Below are 23324 nucleotides of genomic sequence, written 5' to 3' on the forward strand. Positions count from 1 at the left end.
TCTTCAGGTTTTTCTTGAAAGCTGCCACATTTTTGCTATTCTTGACATCAAGTGGAAGGTCGTTGAAGAGTCTCGGTGCAGCATAACAAAACGTTCTTCCTCCTATTGCATGATCCACACTAATTTCGAATAGTACAGTCTATATGGATCATCAGCATGTCTAACTCTTACAGCAGCGCTAGTAGCTTGAGGGTAGGGGACCAAGCAATCACGAAGATATTTAGGCTTATCACTTGTAAGTGCTTTGTGAGTCAACAAACAAATTTTGAATTCAATTCTAGCCTTAACAGGTAACCAATGTAGATCGATCAGTGCAGGAGTTATTCTCTCCCGAGGTTTAATGCCTTTTATTAGTCTAGCCGCCCGGTTTTGCACATTTTGAAGCTTTCTTAGTTTGTGTATTGGGCAATTTATAGTACAAAGAATTGCAATAATCAAGCCTTGATATTACGTGACTCATCGCTAAAATTTTTGTACTGCCCTCTGTTAAATATTTTCTAATAAATGCTATGTTTCTCAGGTGATAGTTACACACTTTCACTGTGTTCACTATTTGATCCCTCATTGACAAATTACAATCTATCAATACACCCAAATTTTTCACAACAGGCACAATCCTAACATCAGCGTCACCAATTTTTATACTTTGAAATAGCTGGTAGTTCTTCAAAGCCACCTTTGTGCCAAAAAGCATACATTCTGTTTTAACATAATTTAATTTAAGCTTTTTCCTCTGTATCCATGTTTTTATTTCAGTCATTATCTCAATTTTCTTCTTTGTATCTTGTATTGTTGAAATTGAAAGGTAGAACTGAGTATCATCTGCATATAGTTTAAAGCCCTCTTTTTGTTTTTTCAAGGTGTGTGATAGCTCGATAGTATATATGTTGAACAAGATAGGGCCCAAAACACTACCCTGGGGTACACCTTTCATAAGAATTCTCTCACTGGATCGGTTCCCAGAAACTTCTACAATAGTCTTCCTGTTCGTTAAGTAGCTTCGCAAAAATTGATGTGTCAACAAAACATTGACACCAACCTCAAAGTAACCAGACGTCTTTGTGCCCGAAGAATTCGCCGTGTAAAGCTTGCCGCACACTGAGCCCGAACGGAACCGCCCGATCAGAACCGAAACGTCCGATAGAAATCGAAAGCATGCATTCTTACTTGGCTGCGCACATTGGGCCAGAACAGAACGGAACTGACGCGCCAGAACATAACGGAACCGACACAGTATTCTTTGAAAGATATTTTTTCTGAAGCGTCGGTGGCGTCTGATAGGCTACGCATGCGCAGAACGACTGCAGCGGTTGTTTTGGAGAGGGTTGCTGAGGAATTCGGTGGTTAGTGTGATAGCAACCAATATTTTTCTGATGTCAGAAATTTGACGAATGTATTTTAATAACAATGATGTAAACATATGATTTGATACAAAGATTTTAGGAGTGATTATTATTTATTGTTATTGTTTATTATTATTATTATCATTATTATTATTATTGTTATTATTATTATTATTATTTCTTTTTTGAAAACATATAAACATCTGGCTTATGGATTCGATAAAAGATTGATATACAGAATATCTAATCATTGTAACATCAATTAAATAAAAACTCAGTTATGATTAAGGAAAACTTCCTTCGTTTATTTAAAATTCTGCGTTGGTTCCGTTCTGTGGCTTCTGGCTCAGTGTGCGCGCTGGACGTCGTTTCCGTTCTGTTCTGAGGCTTCGGTGGCTTAAGGGGCGGTTCCGTTCCGGCTCAGTGTGCGACAAGCTTAAGTTAGGTCCTCTTGCCCAGACCAGAGTCAATACAGATAGAGTCTGTTCAACTCAGGCGGTGGGGGCGGAGCTAATGCCATGACGTCATTAGAGGTGTTTGCCCGATTTTCTCCACTGAATTAACTTAGGTGTCCTTAGTTTTTATATATTTAATCCATTGCATGGCATGTTAGATGCATTTTTTGAAAATATTTTACATGCATGATGTTTGTCTAATAATTCAATGGATAAAATCGGCTAAGCACCTCCAATGACGTCACGGCATTAGCTCCGCCCCCACCTGAGTTGAACAGACCCTATCTGTAATGACTACTCTTGCCGATCTGAGTTGTAGAGTACCGGGAATGACAGACGGCCATAACTTACAGTAGGTTGAGAACATTGCCACCCGCTGCTGCTCCGTGGTTCAGCAATGTACACTTCTTATTTTTCCACATTAGCAGAGACTAAAATCCCTCATAATTATCACTAAAAGTTTCAAAAATAGTTTTCATTATCAAGCACAAGCTGTGGTAAGGAGAGTGATGAGCTGTTGGCGGGTGGGAAACAGTTGCCGAAGGTTAACAAATCAAGTCGTAATTTTACTTGAAAGTCTTGAGTGGGTCAACAGTTGTTTAAACGACCATAATATCGGAAAGTAAAATATATAATTGTTACCACACAACTTACGTTATCATTAAGGACTACTTATAATTATTAAACAAATTTCAGAGATCTCTTTAGGTAAGAAAAAATAAGAAACAGATAAGATATATTTTACCTTATCTCCCCAAATCATATATACCTTAAACCTGAATGTGATTGAATGTAAACTTAAATATAAGCAAAAAAACAGTCACCATAAAATACACCAAACGATACAGCTAATATCCGGTTTCATCATTTAAGATTTGATAAGGTTTCAATTTCCTTTTTTTCCAGCTTCTCTCACAGGTAGATTACGCTTAGGAGACTCAGAACGGCTACTTATATCCAAGACCTCATCATGCACCATCTTAGGCCTTTAAAGAAAAATTGAATTAGACTTAAGTCTCTTACGAGTTTTACCCTTGTACTAGACCGCTCCAATAAATTCTAATTCATTCGTCAATTTTTCTCGAACAATTGCCATAGGATATTGGCCGGCCTTACTTAAGGGTTCCTTAATCAGTACAATGTCATTATTTGATATACTAGTGTACTTTACAGGTTTATGACGATCTTTAACACTGACTGCTTGCTATAAGAGTGAAGTAATAAACTCTGGATGGTATATCTCTATCAGATTCTGTCGAACTTTACGAAGTTTTAAAAAGTTATCTCTAACTCTGTCAGTTAACTCAAGCTATCTACTTCCAACTTACTTTGATAGCTGCTTTTCCGGTCCCATACAGCAGGAGAACCCCACTCTCTACAGGACCTCCGCTCTCGTTTTACCTTGTTCATTCAGGGTATTTATCGTTTCAGCTCACGTATTGTTCATTTACTGTTAAATCGTCACTGTTGTATGATTTTCTTAAAATATGAAAGTCTTCAGTTTCCTCTTGAAAGCCTTAATGTCTTCAGTCATTCGAATGTTTCGTGGGAGCTTATTATACAATCTCGGGGCCGCATATTTAAAGGGTCTAGAGCCTAAAGTCAGGAGATTGTTGTGGTGATGGAATAACATTGACAGACACTAAATCATACCCCAGTAATAAACTCTCAGGAGTTAGTGAGTCAGGCAAAGTCGATCTCAAGTCAAACTAGTCAGTCTCCCGCAAGGCTTCCTTAAATGCGATTGGTCTTCTGTTGACCATGTGTATTCACTGTAAAAAGTTAAAGGTACAGAAAGGGTATAACGATTGAGCTGGGGTTTATATACATGTAAAACACCCTAAGGCTCAAAAATACCCTTCTACACCAGGAGGCAGGGTATTTTTTTGTGAATAATATACCCTCTATTGTACTTTGTCTTAAAATGGGCTTGGTAAGTTTGTGTGATCATGTCATGAAATGAACTTTTACTCTGTATTAAATCACCATATTGTTACACTGATAGTGTAATGCACCAAAAAAGTTACTAACAACATATTGGTTTTGAGTTATGGATAGTTTTGAAGCAAGTTCCTACAAAATGCGGTACTTGGCAATTTGTATTGTTGCCGTCTCGAGATTCTTCGAGACCCCGGGAATTTGGCGGGAAATTTCAGTGGCGTCTGGACTCTGGTCTGCTCTGCAGTGAAGATAAATTGCTCCAATTAGCGTCATCGGGATTATGATATCTACACTGCATTTCATCTGTTAACCAAGGTAAGAACACTAACTGTCCATCTATGCAAGCATAAACAGTGGTTACGAATAAAAATTGTCAGACATTATCATTAGTTTTGCATTCAGGCTGTGATAGTCTAAAAAATCATTATTACTAACACCGGGGAAAATAAGTAAGAAATTAACATTAGTACTTAATTATGAGAGAGAGAGAGAGAGAGAGAGAGAGAGAGAGAGAGAGAGAGCGTCAAGCTGTCTGGGATGAAAAAAAACCATAAACAATGTATTCAGCTAAATGTTAATAACATTACGATTACGAGTAGTCTGTAAGCAAACACTGACGCCTGGGATTTCTTAATCAGTTTGACTTGATGTAGCAGACAGTTAGGTATTTATGCATGATATTTTTTCCTTTCTTTTCTATATATATATATATATATATATATATATATATATATATATATATATATATATATATATAATATATATATATTTAGGCACACACACTAACAAATATTTTCTTTTCACAGATTTCTGCGTACGGTTTGCTTTGCAGCTTCTGCCATCACTATTTATATATTATATATATACTTTTGATTTTCAAGTGTAATGGAAATAATAAATTGATAAACCAAACTTTTAAAATCATTGACCTTATTACTTTATATACTTATAAGCTATAACTACACCTATATAATGGTGGAATAGATATTAATTATAAAATTATAATTTATATACACGGGTATTTATGTCGTATAAAATACCCTGTAAAAGGGTATTCTTTACCTACGATACACCCCTAAGTAAGGGTATCTTAAGTATATGTTATACCCTTGATATGGGTATATTGTAAAGGGTATATTATAGTTCTTATATACCCCGATAGGGTATGCTATTTTAACCACTAGAAATACCCTTTTTCTACCCCTTTTATACCCTTAATTTTTTAGAGTGTTGTTTGACCTATCAGAAATTCAAAGTTTCTAATCTCTAACACATTATTTCAAATTGCATCATATATTAGTTTCTTTGTCAACTTTAACTTAACACCATAGACTCAAAATCACTATTTCCCTTAAAAAAAACTGATGAAACTGAACAGGTTTTATATTATTCTCATCAAAATATGAATTAACCTCAGGATCCTTCAAAATATCCATGATAACATTAGCGCCCACAACTACCTGGGTACCCATATCCGAAATGCACAATTCTGGTATCCTATATTCAAAGCAATGAAGCTGAAAAGCTCTTAGATATTTCTTAACCGTTATATTCATACATTTTCAAGTTTATGGCCCTACTCCATGTACAATGTAATAATGTGATTCTCAATCTTTACTTTTATCCCATTTTACCTTGAAGTCAGATAGGATAACACCCTGCTCTCATGGTCAGTTTGGACTTTTTAAATTCTTCTTTCAGTTTTATCTAGTCCATAAAGGCTTATGTTCCCATTTTATATGGCATATATGGGTATACAAATTGTACAGTATTGGATATATAATTATGTGAATAGAAGTAGTTTTGCATTTTTTTAATGCCATCTTGCACTATTATTGTAAGTCAAATTGTAATTTTTTATATTTTGTAATGTACTCTCATACCCCAAGAGGGGTCGCTAAAATTAATAAAATTCTTTAATCCTTTATGTGCAGTGAAGTCTAACTATTGTTTTGGTTTTGTGTCTGTTATTTTGAGTCCAGGTTCCGAGTCGAAGTACAACTTTGCAACGGTGCCTCTAATACTCTAATAATGTATTTTAGATTTAAGTTTATCTTTCATTTAATATCATTTCGTCTTTTTCTCCTCATCAGGTATGAAATTTATTTCTCCTTTTCTGTATTTATTTTACTAAGAAAAAAGAATTACCCTAATATTGTCTTTAAATCGGTTTTATAAGATTGTTGTAACTCAATTAATTCATTTCTTTCCTCTACTATATTCCCGGCAAAAATCACAAAAACTTCTTCCTTATTTTCACTAAACTTACAGTTTACACTCCTCCCTTTGTGTCTAATTATAATACTTAGTTTTTATGTATGCCACTGATGCAAATGTATTGTTATATATTTGTTCTTATTTACTTTATTATTATTATTATTATTATTATTATTATTATTATTATTATTATTATTACTTGCTAAGTTACAACCCTAGTTAGAGAAGCAAGATGCTATAAGCGCAAGGACTCCAACAGGAAAAAATAGCCCAGTGAGGAAAGGAAATAAGGAAATAAATAAACGATATAAGAAGTAATGAAAAATTTAAATGAAATATCCTGAAAACATTAATAACATTAACACAGATATCTCATGTATAAACTATAAAAAGACTTATGTCTGCCTGTTCAACATAAAAACATTTGCTGCAAGTTTGAACTTTTGAAATTCTACTGATTCAACTACCCTATGAGGAAGATCATTCCACATCTTGGTCACAGCTGGAATAAAACTTCTAGAGTACAGTGTAGTATTGAGCTTCATGATGGAGAAGGCCTGACTATTAGAATTAACTGCATGCCTAGTATTACGAACAGGATGGAACTGTTCAGGAAGATCTGAATGTAAAGGATGGTCAGAATTATAAAAAAAATCTTATGCAACATGCATAATTAACTAATTGAACAGAGTGTGCCAGAGATTAATAGCCAGGCCAGGAATAAGAAATCTATTAGAATGTTTGCGGGGTATTGTTTGTCATGCTATACAGGAAAGGAAATTACAAAACACAATAGGCTTTTTAAAATATGTACAATAAATAACCCACCTGTTATCTGAACCGCACGTCCAAAATATCTAAGAGAATTGTTACATATTGAGCAGCCAACGAATCGTGTTGACACAAGAAGTTACGAATGGTTTTAAGATTATACAATAAGCTCCCACTAGACATCAGAAAGGCTGAAGATAGTAAGGCTTTCAAGAGGAAACTGAAGACTTTCTTGCTTGCTAAGTCCTTTGCTAATATGTATTTGACGATGAACGAGGAATATGTGTGAAATGATGAATGCCTTGGAAAATATACGATAAAATGACTTCGGATGTCCTGTAGAAAGTAGGGTTCCTTGCCGTACAGGACCAGAAAAGCAGCCATTTAGATAAGTAAGGAGATAAAAACTTCCCTGATACAAGATGGCCTAATAACATTGACAAGGTATTTCTAAGCCCGTTTCATATAATAGATGACACATTGTCTCATTATCATAAATATACAGCCTTTCTTTATGTTGCAACTAAAGTCTAATTTAATATCACGTTTAACGGTAGGCTACCCTTGTACTAAACCCAATTGTTTTCTAACATTAGTCAAACGTCAGAGTAGCGAATTCGAGTGAGCTCCTAAATGATTATGTTAAATTTTATTTATAAATTGCATAGTGTAGAGTGATAATTCTTTCGATAACAAAAGCTTACGTGACTTAAATTGGCATTAAGATTATATACGTATATCAATTTTATATTATATAGAAACTGGTGAAACAATATAAAATAGAATACCAACCATAGCATGTGCTTTTGTTAGAAATCTTTATCCAAAATAAGGGGTTTGTGGTAACTCAGCATGGGAATAGGTAAGTTGTCACCAATCCTTTGTTGATGAATAATCCTAAATCGATCTCGCCTGGCATCAGGCATCAATTAATATCTTATATCATTTTGATAGTTAGGTACAGTACGACTGCGCGCTATAAAGACAAGATACTACATTGATTTAAATTTTTAACCGAGTTTAGGGTAATCCTTATGTTCACGGGTTACAAAGCCTATTTTTTTTCTTTTTTTTTTTCAAAATGCTTCGTGAATATATTTCACCCCAGTTTGAATAACTTTTCAAAGCAAAATATAATCATACTCGTTTTCTATGAATGCGTATGGTATCATTTCAATCGTTTTCATTCGCTACGAACGAATAGAAAACGGTATTGCATTCCCGAGCACAAAGGAAGAAAGAACGTTCTAGTTATTTGTGAAGTGGCTTCACCAGTTAAAACCTTTCCCAGTACCGCGGTAAATTTGAAACGAATGCCTGTAACAAGATGTCGTGAGATATGCGCAACTGAGAATGTTATACTGGGACTAAATATGCATAGTACCTACACACGAATTCATATTTCTTTTAAAGTGCTCTCTCACTCTCTCTCTCTCTCTCTCTCTCTCTCTCTCTCTCTCTCTAGAATATTATTCACCCAAACCATCAACATGTAGGCCTACATGTGTGTTTTTTCTCAACACCTATCGTTCTTTGAATAAAGGAAACATCTTTATAATCCCTTGTATAATGTATCAAATAACATATTTCAGTCATACCACGTAGATACATAACTGCACGGTGTTTTCCTTCAGGGATTGTGTAGAGAAACTTTAGGGCTTTCTCTACTAAACTAAAAGTAGCATACATACTGTATACTGTACATAGCTCACAACTGCGACCCATTCATTATTCCAAGAATACGACTAGGCCTATAGAATAGCAATATCGTCTCCCAAGATGATAATCGTTATACGCAATCATAAAAATCTTACCTTGACGAAAACTGACGTCACGTTTATTAAAAGGTCTGAAGAATACACGGTTCATTAGACCTTGGGCAAGCCAACTCAAATCAGTGAGGTTAAGTGATGGGGAGGGGGAGGGATGGAATAAGAGCCAAGGTGTGGACCTCTTTATTAAACACAGCCAACCAAGGTCTCTTGACAATATATATATATATATATATATATATACATATATATATATATATATATATATATACAATTCTTTTTTACTGAAAGTACCCGATTAAAGATGGCCCATCCTCTACAGTTAAAAACTGCTGTAGGCCTACCTCGTGCTGTGTTCGTTTGATATACGATATAGGCAGATATGACATAATGATTATAAGCTATAGCTTTACTATTTTTCATTCATCTTCAGTATTCGAGGGCTTCTGGTCACACGTGATCAACCTACAGTGTAAGGAAGAATACTTGAATATAAATGGTGTAATTCACCAGGCATATTGGCAGCATCATTCGTTTTTTTTCTTATATATATATTTATTCTTGATCTATTGGTGTGCATATTCCTGTTGCTAAACTAGCCGTTTCCATATTTTTTTTTCTGAATTTATTTAGGTATGATATTTAAATATTCATTTAGATATAAAAATAAACTACAGATGAAAACGAAAAAAAATCCTTAAAGAAAAAAAAAGTTTCATGAAATAAAGCTGAAATTTTACGAAAAGTCACACTTTGATAAAACTGAAACAAAATAATCAGCATCTCCCGTTCAATAGTTGATACAAAAAGAATGTAGTAGAGATGTGGAAGATTGAAAACATCCTTCCCCCCCCCCCTCTCTCTCTCTCTCTCTCTCTCTCTCTCTCTCTCTCTCTCTCTCTGAGAAATGCAGGTGTTCCAATAATTACAGATATAACTAAAATGTGAATCAGCTGATGAGGTTTTCCGTGAATGTATTATTATTATTATTATTATTATTATTATTATTATTATTATTATTATTATTATTATTATTTGCTAAGCCACAACCATTGTTGGAAAAGCAGGATGCTATAAGCCTGAGGGCTCCAGCAGGGAAAATAGCACAGAGAGGAAAGGAGGTAAGGAAACAACAAAAGAAGCAATTAACAATTAAGATAAAATAACAGTAACAACATTAGAATAAATTTTTCATATAAAAACTATAAAAACTTAAAAAAAAAAACAAGAAGAGAAATAAGATAGAATAGTGTGCCCGAGTGTACCCTCAAGCAAGAGAACTCTATCTCAAGACACTGAAAGACCATGTGAAAGAGGCTATGGCACTATCCAAGACCGGAGAACAATGGTTTGATTTTGGAGTCCCCTTCTCCTAGAAGAGCTGCTTACCATAGCTAAAGCCTGGGAGTAGTCAGGAGACTTAAAATGGAAAGATTTTTTTGAAAGGTCAGATCTTGAAGAATCAAATGAGGTCTAGACTTTATTTGGTATCCGTACATTGCTTATGACATAGGCCTACTGACACTGGAACAAAGTTGCTTAATTTGACAAAGGCAATGATGTATTAACATCGACAATCAGGGTTTTTTATGATTTACGTTTTCTTTAGAGGACAGAATATTTTTTTTTTACCATGACCAAGTCGCCATGCTCTCAACAAATTTTATTCGGGAAATATAAACTCAGGCAAACATGCAATGCGTATCTGAACTTTATTGTTGATCTTTCAAGTTATTAATTGATATAACCCACATACAATTATTATTAATTTTTCTTTTGTATGAAATAGATTTGTTTTAAAGTTACAGTATGCATTTGATGTACAGTATAATGGTGGGAATGGTATTTTGGTACAGATTCCACATGATGACAATTCCTAATTATTTACACGTAAATATTTCAGAATAGGAAAAAGTATATTACACTTGAGTGGCTCACGACTGTGGCTAGTCTTATTTTCTAGAATGATTATTTTAGGATGTATAACGGCTTATATCGTTAGATTTATATACTGGTTTTGAGCGGAAATATAGTAAGAAACGAAAGTAGACGCCACCTATCGACTGTACTTTTGAACTACGCATCGTGAGTTCCAATATCTATTATGCTCACCATCACAAATATATATATTTTTCCAAGCAAAACCCTTGTTAAATTAAAAACAGATGAAGTCATATTTTAAAGGTAAGAGACATGTTTTGTTGAATGTTGCGGTATGGTGGAAATCTTTTGTTAATGACATTACTTGTGAAAATACCGAGACTTCTTAGCTCCGCCCACAATTGATTTACCTGCCATCTAGTGACTGGTTTTGTGTGCGTAACACCCTACACACGTACTCTGCGGGGTCTCCCCTTGAATCATCTTTTGTCCGAATGACAACAGTCGTCGCCGGCGTCTCTTCACGAGAGCGTTACGCTGCAGGATCAAACTTTTCGTGACTTAAATCTCGACCTCCCATTTTCACCTTTGATAACCATGGGCTGCGAAGAGGAGGTTCTCCGGATCAAGAAGAAGCTGGACAAGATGACGTCTAGCGACAGTGTTAGTCGATAAGTGTGCTGTTTTATGTGTGGGGGACCCAGATGCTTTTGTGTTCAATTCACTTGGCGGAGTTTTAAGAGGGCATGCGAGTTTGGTGGGGAATCCAGGCATTTCGGGGTCGAATATTGTCCCTCCTGGGACCTTAACTCCTACACTGTGTGGTCACCTTTGGGGTCTGGAACGTTGCCAGTTGGCTTTGGTGCAGAGTTTTAAGGTTGTTGGTGGTTTTCGGGCGTGAAAAGTGACGGGTTTGGAAAAATGATTGGCTGTGGAGGCATCGGAGTGAATTCAAAGCTGCACTTTACCTACCATGAACCATTCGTGGCTGAGGACAGGCTTAACCTGATTTTAATCTTATTTTGATTGTTATTAGTTTAAACCTAGTCAAAGCCTTGGGCGTTTGGATAAGCGTATGTGGCAAAGATATAATGTAAAACAGTTTAGTTAATTCTAATAGACAAGGCCTTCTCCATCCTGAGGCTCAATACTAAACAGTATTCTAGAAGTATTATTCCAGTTGTGACCGAATTGTGGAATGATCTTCCTAGTTTGGTAGCTGAATGTATGAATTATCTGTTTATATGTTAATGTTTTTTAAAATATTTTATTTTAATTTTCATTACTTATATAGTTTATTTCCTTATTTCCTCTCCTCACTCGGCTAATTTACCCTGATGGAGCCTTTGGGCTTATAGCATCTTGCTTTTCCAACTAGGGTTGTAGCCTAGCAAGCAAAAATGATAATAATAAAAAGTCTAACCGAGTTGAGCATACATATTTTAAGGCATTAATCACAGCAGAGTACATAGTCGATAAATTTTTTCCTTTAAAATCTGGCTTTATTCTCTTATGATTTCTTTATTTATATCTTATTTCTCTTCCTCTTGTTTTGTTAAAGTTTTTATAGTTTATAAAGTGATATTTATTATAATATTGTTGCTCTTCTTAAAATATTTTATTTTCTCCTTGTTCCCTTTCCTCACTGAGCTATTTTCCCTGTTGGAGCCCTTGGGCTTAATAGCATTTTGCTTTTCCAACTAGGGTTGTAGCTTAGCAAGTAATAATAATAATAATGTGTGTTATTTACCTTTAGTATGGGTAATTAGACCCATACCAAAACTTATCTTGATCCTCTTCTGATTACCAAGGCAGTCACTTGGAAGAGTGCTATACAATTAACCGAGCGGTTAATACGAAAACTTGTAATTGCGCCGGTCTGAATGATTTCTCCACTCCCTCGCAAATATGGAGGGGTCTTCCACTGCTTCTTGACTGAGACCATTCCAGGGATTTGTCACCCTTGCTGTAAAGAAGTAATTTGGAGCCTTTGTATATCAGCGGCCAGATCCTCACACGTTCATTAAAAAGGAGTATCAACTAACCTAAAGTTTCCCCCCTAACCTACTTACCTAACAGGCCTGTGACCCCCATTATTATTATTATTATTATTACTAGCCAAGCGACAACCCTAGTTGGAAAAGCAAGATGTTATTATAAGCCTAAGTTAGCCATAATAATTCATACAGGTGGCCGCTATCGTACATACACCCCAGTAATCCCTTGGCGATGGTTGCTGCTGTACTAGTAGCTTCATGCTGTGGCCTCAGGTGTTAGTGCTGAATGTATGCTTAACAGAGATAGCATAAATACAGTACTGCACTTTTCTTCAAATCGGACTTTGTGAATCCTTGTAAGATCTTGTAGGTCTGGACGATGTCACCTCTCTGTCTCCTAAATTCGGGGTCCGATAGGCCTAGTGCTATGACGCGTTCTGTATAAGAGAGCGAGGGTAACCCTTTTACTAATGTGGTGGCTTAATCTTGCACATCCTATTGTGCATTTTGATCTTGTTTTGAGTTTCGGGGACCAGACTTCAGAAGCATATTCCAAATACGGGCAGACAAGACGTACTATCGCACATTTTTCCAGCTTCATGTTAAAGTAACAGGTCACCTTTAGGTTAATATTATCATTATGTCCATTGTTTACTTATGGGAGACTGGTGGTGGGTTTCCTTGTATGATTTATTTGCATTTGCTTTGTCAGATTTTTTTTTTTGTATGGTAAAACCTACTTCTGTAATTGAATAAGTTGAAAACACTTTCCGTTCAGTATATAGCTATTGCTTGTCATGTGAAAGTAAAACATATCCTCAAAATAATGACCCACCTGATTAGCATGTGCACTCATCCATTTACCACTTGCCAGAACAGATGAGCAATGAGATAATGTTTATTTGCGAGCGAAGCGAGCCACTGCTCGGTAAAAAAAAAGAAGAAAAAAAGTGTGAAACGTGATGTAAATTACAGGTACCGTAAATATGATACTTTAATGGTAACTCACACACGTGGGGCGGGCAGCATATCCATGTACCACTTGCCAGAACAAAGGAGCAATGAGATAATGTTTATTTGCAAGCGAAGTGAACCACGTCGGAGCGAAAACCATTCGTTTTTGGTTATCCCACCCCAAGTTCCCAGTTTCCCATTATCCCTCATAGTTGTTTACCCCAATACAGTATTTATGGTCAGAAATGCATAAAACAAGAGATAGTGAGTAGGAAGAATATATAATTTATGTCTTTGGCTAGAAATTAAAGTACTGGTATCATATTTCACCTTGTTTTTGTACTATTTACCATTATTTTGTTTATATCATCTAATCTCTTATTCACACATCCAAGGACTCCCCTTTATTTTCATATGCATATTTGTAAATGACTCTCACTGACTCCCACTATGTATTCGATGCTAGAATCTCATTTTGTCATATCATTGAACATCAATACGCGTTTCATTTATTTTTTATTCAAATCCACTTACATTTTTTAAAAATTTTAAACCAATACAGTATTTTGTTTCGGGGTTTTCAGTGGAAAGTTATCTCATCATCTTTTACAGTTTAAATTCCAACTATTTCAACTACCTTTAGGATAAATTTTGCAAATTCTGTATTTTCCAATATTAAACTTACCCGATAATCATGTAGCTGTCAACTCCGTTGCCCGACAGAATTCTATGGAGGGATACGCCAGCTATCACAATACTAGAAGGGGGTGTACTTACCAGCGCCACCTGTGGCCAGGTACTCAAGTACTTCTTGTTGACACCTCCTCAATTATTCCTCTGTCGTGCTTCCGGCAAGACGTTCTGGGATACGCTTATGTTCTTGGAGTATTTTCACGACTTTGGTGAAGTATTTCTCTTTGATTTCGGCTGTCGCTTTACTGGAAACTTCTATATTAGCTTAGTTAGCTTTTGGAATTAATTTGATTAATTATGGTGACGAAGAGAGTATGAACTCTCTTTCACCTTTAAATGGCCGACCCTTCCCTTAGACGGAAGTGTTGGTGTCTAAGAGAGTATAGACTCTTTCTTAATTTTGCTTAACAAAAGTTATAGATTTATTTTATATCTCTCCGCCTCTTATAGGCCTCTTCGATTAACTTCCTTTTTTTATAAACTTATTAAAATTAATTTTTATATTTGTTTATATTCGACCTTCCTAATAGTAGGCGGTCTTTTCTTGGTACCGAAGTTAATTAACATTGAGCCCGTCATTTCGGTTTTACCTGTTAACATATTATGCTATTTTAATGTCTTTGAAAGAATTTCTTTGATAGTCTAGTACTGTTTTCAAAGTTGAACTAACGTTTTGTTTTGTCTCTGCAGTTGTTGACGTTCAGAACGTTCAACTTGCACTCTATCGTTACGATAGAGAAAGAATTTTCACGGTTTCACATTGCAGTAGAGTAACCGTGTCTAGCGTTTTGTTCATTCTTTCTTAACTTAATGGTTTTAATCCTAATAAAGGAACTTTTCATTTTGGGAAATATTTCAGTTTTTTCCTTTAACAATAATATGTTTTAACGATATATATGATTGGGCTCTTCTCTCAGGTTCTAAGTCAAGAGAGAGAGAGAGAGAGATAGAGACGGAGGGAGAAAGAGGAGGATAAACGTTTCATTCAAGCCTGCCAGGCGTACGAGTAACGTTGTTATCGTTTTTTCTCTTCTCCCTAGTCTCTTTAGGGGAAGAAAGTAAACGTTTCTAGAGTGATCTAGTGTTTAGTCTCTTTCCAGCCACTGAATTATTTGTCTTTCATTAGATTTTTCTGTTACATTGTAATTCTGTTTTCGCAATTACTAACTTTTGAGAAAGGATAGAATTGCGTGTTTCAGGTACAAACCACTTAAAGTTTCGAGTTCAGTGAAATAAGTGCAAACAGAAAATCAAAGTGATAAGTGATTAGCGCAAAGTGTGTCAGTGTTGTGCGTGAGGGTACTTCTGTGCGCGCCAGTCGTTCTCCCAGTCCGGGACCTCTTGCAAGCTCCCAAGCCCAGGGGAGAAGCAATGTCGAAGGACAAAAGGGTTCAGCAGGCCTTGATCGGCGCACAGAAGTATCCTCGGTGGTTGTGGGCGTGTCTTACCGAGACCGTCACTCCCACCCGCAGACGATTGAGCCCTTATTTTGCTCGTCTGCAGAAGAAATTTAGGGGAGAAAACGCTGGTCTCAGGTCTCAAGACCTCTTAAACATAAAGTCCAGACCTATGCCAGACGTACGAAGTTAGAGTTCAACAACCCGGATGCAGTCATTGTGTTAGCTCTGACTCTCCTCAGTCATCAGTTGAATGCACTCCGCCTAAGAGGAGTAAGGTTCTGCCGCAACAGATCTCTGCTGTTAAGGCTTTACCTCAGCAGACCTTAGTGTCTGCCGACCCCAAGTTGACTCTACTGCAGTCCATGCAGTCACAACTTTCGGTCTTGATGCGTGAGTGTCGGGCTGAGAGTGTTGCGCCTCCGCCTCCGCCTACACTCCCTCCGCCTGCGCTCGCTCCGCCTGATCGCAGTACCCCCTGCCAGGCGTACGATGTTGAGCCACGTTCTGAGTTGGCTGTTCCCAGTGGTGCTCAGCCTCCGCCTTCTTTAAGGCAACCTTTACAATGGGATCAGGAGGATTATACCTCTCTTCCTCCGCCTCCACTTGCTGCTCCACCAGTGATGCAACACTCGGTTGAGGTACAACAACCTCTCCCGTCCTTGAGTCAGTCTCCTCAGCTCTCGCTGCAGCGAGCTCAACCCTCCACAAGGCAAGCACCACTACACCTTAGCCTTGCGCCTCAGGAGCCTCAGCTTGCGAGACATTTACCTTGTTCTGCGCAGCCTCTACCTCATCGCGCTCCGCTCACACCACAGGAACAGGAACTTGCTACTCCGCTTCCGCCAACCGCTCAGCAAGCGCAACCCTTGGGTTCAGCCACTCATGCCAGGAGTCAGCCTCCTCCACCCATGCGCCTACCTTCTGCTACTTCCTTTGATCAGCATTTGCAGACTGAGCCTCAGGTGTTCCCTCAACAGAGTCTTGAAGAGGAAACCACAACTATTGTTGTTCCAGCTCGTTCTGACTCTGCTGTTCAGCATACCTTACCTCCATTTTCAAACCTTATGATAATGGAGGTTATTTGTATTACTTATAAAAATATATTTGTATTCCTTGCAATATATTTTTAACAATATCGCAGAATATGGCATAAAAAAAAAAAAAAATATGAATCATGAGTTATGAATGTAAGGTAAATATTATGTTGATATTTAAACCCATGCAAGCATGCATAAAGCACTCTAGCACTGGTCATGGAATTTCTGAGAAATGTTAAACGCCATGCACACGCTCTGCTTACCTTACAGCATGCTCTACATACAGCATGCTCTGCTTACAGCATGCTCTGCATACTACATGCTCTGCATACAGCATGCTCTGCATTCAGCATGCTCTGCATACAACATGCTCTACATACAGCATGCTCTGCATACAGCATGCTCTGCATTCAACATGCTCTGCATACAGCATGCTCTGCATACAACATGCTCTGCATACAGCATGCTCTGCATTCAGCATGCTCTGCATACAACATGCTCTACATTCAGCATGCTCTGCATACAGCATACTCTGCATACAACATGCTCTGCATACCTTACCGCATGCTTCTCAGTCACACATCTTTGGTTGTTGCCAACTCACTAGACTGTCAAGCAGTTTCATAACGTTGCCTTCTAGTCTGCTGCTTTTGCACCAGTGAACCCTCACTGAGAGAACTTAGCTTTTCTAGGATATGGTCCCTGTAGATGAGAAAGTTCTTTTCTCCCTCCTTCTGATATTCCCTTGAGGACTGTCATTTGGAGGGAGCCTTTAGCTGCATAGCCTCCTATGGACTTTTATTTAAGCGTAACATGCTTCCAGGGAAGGTAATGGTTCCACTTCAGTCGCTAATCCCGTCTGTTACCACACCTGCTCCCATAGACCTTGAGCTGTGTTGCAAGACATGCAGTCCAAGCTTAGTCCTTGTTAGAGGATTTTTTGTTTACGGAGTCAATGTGTCACGGGGAAGACGTTCAACAACCAACAGAAGTGACTTGTTGTGATGCAGTGCGGCAACCTCAGCAACCCGATAAGGAGTTGTCTGTACGACCCAGACAGTCTAGACAGATTCGGGTTGTCACTGTACTTCCTCGCTTGCCCATGATTGACAGTTCACAGACTGTGCAGCAGTACCATGATCTTGTGTCCGGCTCCGTCAGACGACTGGCTTTTAAGAGCTCCCACAAGTCGTCGCTGTCTGGAGATTTTCAAATGGACTATGGATCTGACCAAGGAACTGGGCCTCCTGGTCAATTTTGAGGAGTCTCAGCTCGTTCCATCCCAGACCATTGTCTCCTTGGGTATGGATCTTCAGAGTCGAGCTTTTCAGACTTTTCCGTCGGCCCCAAGGATCTTCCAAGCCCTAGAATGCATCCAGAGCATGCTGAGAAGGAACCGATGCTCAGTCAGGTAGTGGATGAGTCTAACAGGGACACTTTCATCGCTGGCCCTGTTCATCGTGTTAGGGAGACTCCACCTCCCCCCCCTTCAGTATCATCTAGCTGCTCACTGGATAAAGGACATGACGCTAGAGACGGTCTCAGTTCCTGTTTCCGAAGAGAGGAGGTCTTCTCTCGCGTGGTGTAAGAACAGCTTTCTTCTCAAGGAAGTCTACCTTTGGCTGTTCAGAAACACGACCGCCGTCTCCTCTCGGACGCATCAGACACGGGCTGGGGTGCGACTTTGGACGGACAAGAATGCTCGGGAACATGGAATCAGGAGCAAAGGACACTTCACATCAATTGCAAGGAGTTGTTGGCGGTTATTCTGGCCTTGATAAACTTCAAGTCCCTCCAGCTTAACAAAGTGGTGGAGGTGGACTCTGACAACACCACAGCCCTGGCTTACATCTTCAAGCAGGGAGGGACTCTTTCGTGGAAGTTGTTCTAGATCGCAAGGGACCTACTCATCTGGTCTAAAGATCGAAAGCTAACTGGTAACGAGGTTCATTCAGGGCGGTATGAATGTCATGGCAGATCACCTCAGACGGAAGGGTCAGGTCATCCCCACAGAGTGGACCCTTCTCAAGAATGTTTGCAACAGACTTTGGGCCCTGTGGGGTCAGCCAACCATAGATCTGTTCACTACCTCGATAACCTAGAGACTCCTGTTGTATTGTTCTCCGATTCCAGACCCAGCAGCAGTTCACGTGGATGCTTTTCTGCTGGATTGGTTCCATCTCGACCTGTATGCATTCCCGCCGTTCAAGATTGTCAACAGGGTACTTCAGAAGTTCTCCTCTCACAAAGGGACACGGCTGACGTTGGTTGGCTCCGCTCTGGTCCGCGAGAGAATGGTTCTTAGAGGTACTGCAATGGCTGGTCGACATTCCCAGGACTCTTCCTCTAGGAGTGAACCTTCTAAGTCTACCTCACGTAAAGAAGGTACACCCAATCCTCCACGCTCTTCGTCTGACTGCCTTCAGACTTTCGAAAGACTCTCAAGAGCTAGGGGCTTTTCGAAGGAGGCAGCCAGAGCGATTGCCAAAGCAAGGAGAACATCCACTCTCAGAATCTATCAGTCTCAAGGGGAAGTCTTCCGTAGCTGGTACAAGACCAATGCAGTTTCCTCAACCAGTACCACTGTAACCCAGATTGCTGACTTCCTGTTATATCTAAGGAAAGTAAGATCCCTTTCAGCTCCTACGATCAAGGGTTACAGAAGTATGTTGGCAGCGGTTTTCCGTCACAGAGGCTTGGATCTTTCCACCAACAAAGATCTACAGGACCTCCCTAGGTCTTTTGAGACCTCAAAGGAACGTCGGTTGTCCACTCCAGGCTGGAATCTAGACGTGGTCCTAAGGTTCCTTATGTCATCAAGATTTGAACCTCTCCAATCAGCCTCTTTTTAGGACCTCACATTAAAAACTCTTTTCCTCGTGTGCTTGACAGCAGCTAAAAGTGTAAGTGAGATCCACGCCTTCAGCAGGATCATTGTTTTCACATCTGAAACGGCTACATGTTCCTTGCAGCTCGGTTTTTGCTAAACGAGCTTCCTTCACGTCCTTGGCCTAAGTCGTTCGAGATCCCAAGCCTGTCCAACTTGGTGGGGAATGATCTGAAGAGAGTACTTTGCCCAGTTAGAGCTCTTAGGTACTATCTAAAAAGGTCTTAACCTTTACAAGGACAATCAGAAGCCTTATAGTGTGCTATCAAGAAACCTTCTTTTCCAAGTTCTAAGAACTCAGTTTCTTACTATTCAGGCTTCTGATTAGAGAAACACATTCTCATCTGAAGGAAGAAGACCTTGCTTTGCTGAAGGTAAGGACACATGAAGTGGGAGCTGTGGCTACTTCAGTGGCCTTCAAACAGAACCATTCTCTGCAGAGTGTTATGGATGCAACCTATTGGAGAAGCAAGTCAGTGTTCGCATCATTCTATCTCAAAGATGTCCAGTCTCTTTACGAGTACTGCTACACCCTGGGACCATTCGTGGCAACGAATGCAGTAGTAGGCGAGGGCTCAGCCACTACATTCCCATAATCCCATAACCTTTTAACCTTTCTCTTGAATAGTTTTTATGGGTTGTACGGTCGGCTAAGAAGCCTTCCACATCCTTGTTGATTTGGCGGGTGGTCAATTCTTTCTTGAGAAGCGCCGAGGTTAAAGGTTGTGATGAGGTCCTTTAGTATGGGTTGCAGCCCTGTATACTTTAGCACCTTTGAGTTGATTCAGCCTCCCAAGAGGAACGCTGCGCTCAGTAAGGAAGACGATCTTATTAAAGGCAGAGTAACGGTTCAAGTCGACTTCCTTACCAGGTACTTATTATTTCATTGTTATTGTGGATAACTGATTATATGAAATACGGGATACTTAGCTATCCTTTAGTCTTGTACACTGGTTTTTCACCCACCCCCCTGGGTGTGAATCAGCTACATGATTATCGGGTAAGTTTAATATTGGAAAATGTTATTTTTATTAGTAAAATAAATTTTTGAATATACTTACCCGATAATCATGATTTAATCGACCCTCCCTTCCTCCCCATAGAGAACCAGTGGACCGAGGAATAATTGAGGAGGTGTCAACAAGAAGTACTTGAGTACCTGGCCACAGGTGGCGCTGGTAAGTACACCCCCTTCTAGTATTGTGATAGCTGGCGTATCCCTCCATAGAATTCTGTCGGGCAACGGAGTTGACAGCTACATGATTATCGGGTAAGTATATTCAAAAATTTATTTTACTAATAAAAATAACATTTTAATTTTCTTAAGTTTTATTAATTTTATTTTGAATAGCATACAGTACATTTAAACTGCTTTTTCAGTTGTGTACCAGTTTCTAATGTTTTAAACTAGCAGTGCCGTGCTATATTTTTTCAGTTGTGTTGCAATCTATGAAGTGCAGTTTTGCTCATAATTTATAATCATTTAGGTATTGCTCTTAATTCTATATTTTTCTTTCACATATTTCCTATCTAATGAGTTTGTATTCTAACAAATGTTTAACTCCCTAGCAAGCCATTGTCTTTGGTTTTGATTTCCAAATTTATTGTTTAACAGTATTGATTGTATTTTTGTTTTGAACATTTCTGTATGAAAGCTAGGGAAGCAGTTGATGCTCTTTCTGTTATTAACATTATACAGTATATTCTGTGATTGTTATTTTTTCAATATTAAACTTACCCGATAATCATGTAGCTGTCAACTCCGTTGCCCGACAGAATTCTATGGAGGGATACGCCAGCTATCACAATACTAGAAGGGGGTGTACTTACCAGCGCCACCTGTGGCCAGGTACTCAATCATTTGTTGTTGACACCTCCTCAATTATTCCTCTGTCGTGCTTCCGGCTAGACGTTCTGGGATACGCTTATGGTCTTCGAGTTTATTCACGGATATTTGGTGAAGTATTCTCTCAGATTAACGGCTGTCGCTTTACTGGAATCCTTCTTATATTAGCTAGATTGCTTTTATATAATACTGATATAACGGTTAACGAATTTTGCTTGTTTTTGGATCACCCTTTGGCTAACTCTTTGAAACAAGATGTCTGACGTTTCGCAAGCCCCCTCCCATAGACGATGTAGGTCTTGCAATAGGCGTATTCCGAAGGCCTCGGTAGATCCTCACACCGCTTGTTCTGACTGTAGGGACAGGCCCTGTCTATTAGAAAATCGATGTGAGGAATGCGCCGGACTTTCGGAATTGGAATTTGTCCGTCTTTTAAAATATTCATCTAAGTTAGAGAGAGGTAGAGTTAGGAGAAGTTCTTCTCACTCTTCTATGTTTTCCTCACCTCATGATCCCCTACCTTTTCCTACCCCTGTAGTGGCTACCCCCGAACCTACTGTTTGCCCTCCGCCTGATATGTCAGTTGTTTTGCGTGCTATTCAGGCTTTAGGCGATAAAGTAGAATCAGTGGTAAGTGACCATAAGTCTCTGATGGCCGAAGTTAAAGAACTGAAGGTCAAGAGTGCAGTGGGTGGAATTAGTGCCAGTGCTGTGACGAGTGCTAGTGTCGGTGCAGTGCCAAGTGCTAGTGGTGCCAGTGTGGTGCGTGAGGATTTTTCTGTGCGAGCCAGTCGTCCTCCCAGTCCGGGATCTCTTGCAAGCTCCCATGCCCAGGGGAGAAGCAATGTCGAAGGGCTTAAGGGTTCGACAGGCCTTGTCAGGCGCACAGAACTATCCTCGGTGGTTGCGGGCGTGTCTTCCTTAGACCGTCACTCCCACCTGCAGACGATTGAGCCCGTCTTATTCTCGTCCGCTGATCAACTAGCAGGGAAGAAACGTTGGTCTCAGGTCTCGAGACCGCTTAAACGTAGAGTCCAGTCCGCGAGTGCTCAGCCAGGTTGCAGTCATTGGCTCAGCTCTGACTCGCCTCAGTCATCTGTCGACTGTACTCCGCCCAAGAGGAGTAAGGTTCTGCCAAAACAGAGCCCGACTGTGTCTTTACCTCAGTCTGTTATCGTTTCTGCCGATCCCAAGTGGACCCTGCTTCAGTCCATGCAAGCTCAGCTTTCGGACTTGATGCGTGAGTGTCGGGCTGAGAGTGTTGCACCTCCTCCTCCGTCTACACTCCCTCCGCCTGTTCTCGCTCCGCCTGTGCTCGCCCCGCCTGCACTTGCTCCGCCTGGTCGCAGCACCTTCTGCCAGGCGTACGATGTTGAGCCACTTTCGGAGTTCGCTGTTCCCAGTGGTGTTCAGCCTCAGCCTTCTTTAAGGCAACCCTTGCTTTGGGATCAGGAGAGTTATTCCACTCTTCCTCCTCCTCCCCTTGCTGCTCCACCAGTGGTGCAACTCTCGGTTGGGGTACAACAACCTCTCCCCTCCGTGAGTCTGTCTGCTCAGCCATCGCTGCAGCGAGCTCAACCCTCCTCAAGGCAAGCTCCTCTACACCCTGGACTTGCGCCTCAGGAGCCTCAGCTTGCAAGAACTTTACCTTGTTCTGCGCAGCCTCAACCTCATCATGCTCCGCTCATCTCACAGGAACAGGAACGGACTACTCCGCCTCCGTCCTCCGCTCAGCTTGTGCAATCCTTGGGTTCAACCTCTCTTGCTAGGAGTCAACCTCCTTCACCCATGCGCCTGCCTTCTGCTTCGTCTGTTGTTCAGCCTTTGCAGTCTGAGCCTCAGGTTTTCCCTCAACAGTTACTGGAAGAGGAAACCACTGTTATTGTTCCTACCCGTTCTGACTCTGCGGTTCAGCATTCTGGTCCGATCGCTTCGCTACCCTCTGCTGATGAGGTGTCGGATGATGAGGAGGCACACCTTGATCCCTCATCAGACGTGGACGAATCTAAGCTTTCTCCACTGTCGATTGATTTTCGTAAGGTCTTGGCTCTACTCAGGGAGATTTACCCAGACCACTTCGTCTCTGCTATTCCCCGCTCTCCACCATCTGAGTTTTCGCTGGGCGTACAA

At 39.7% G+C, this 23324-nt stretch overlaps 1 protein-coding gene across 1 annotated transcript in view; it reads left to right on the forward strand.

Moving 5' to 3' along the window:
• Positions 1 to 10864: 10864 nt before the first annotated feature.
• TfIIS (RNA polymerase II elongation factor) overlaps positions 10865 to 23324 on the forward strand; it is a 50725-nt gene continuing 38265 nt past the window's right edge. Inside the window, exon 1 of the mRNA XM_068371047.1 lies at positions 10865 to 11043. Coding sequence (XP_068227148.1) covers positions 10978 to 11043 — 66 coding nt within the window. The 5' untranslated portion in view covers positions 10865 to 10977. The remainder of the gene's footprint in view (positions 11044 to 23324) is intronic.

The sequence above is a fragment of the Palaemon carinicauda genome, chromosome 3 (genome assembly GCF_036898095.1).
Source record: "Palaemon carinicauda isolate YSFRI2023 chromosome 3, ASM3689809v2, whole genome shotgun sequence".
In the NCBI taxonomy this organism is placed as follows: Eukaryota; Metazoa; Arthropoda; class Malacostraca; order Decapoda; family Palaemonidae; genus Palaemon; species Palaemon carinicauda.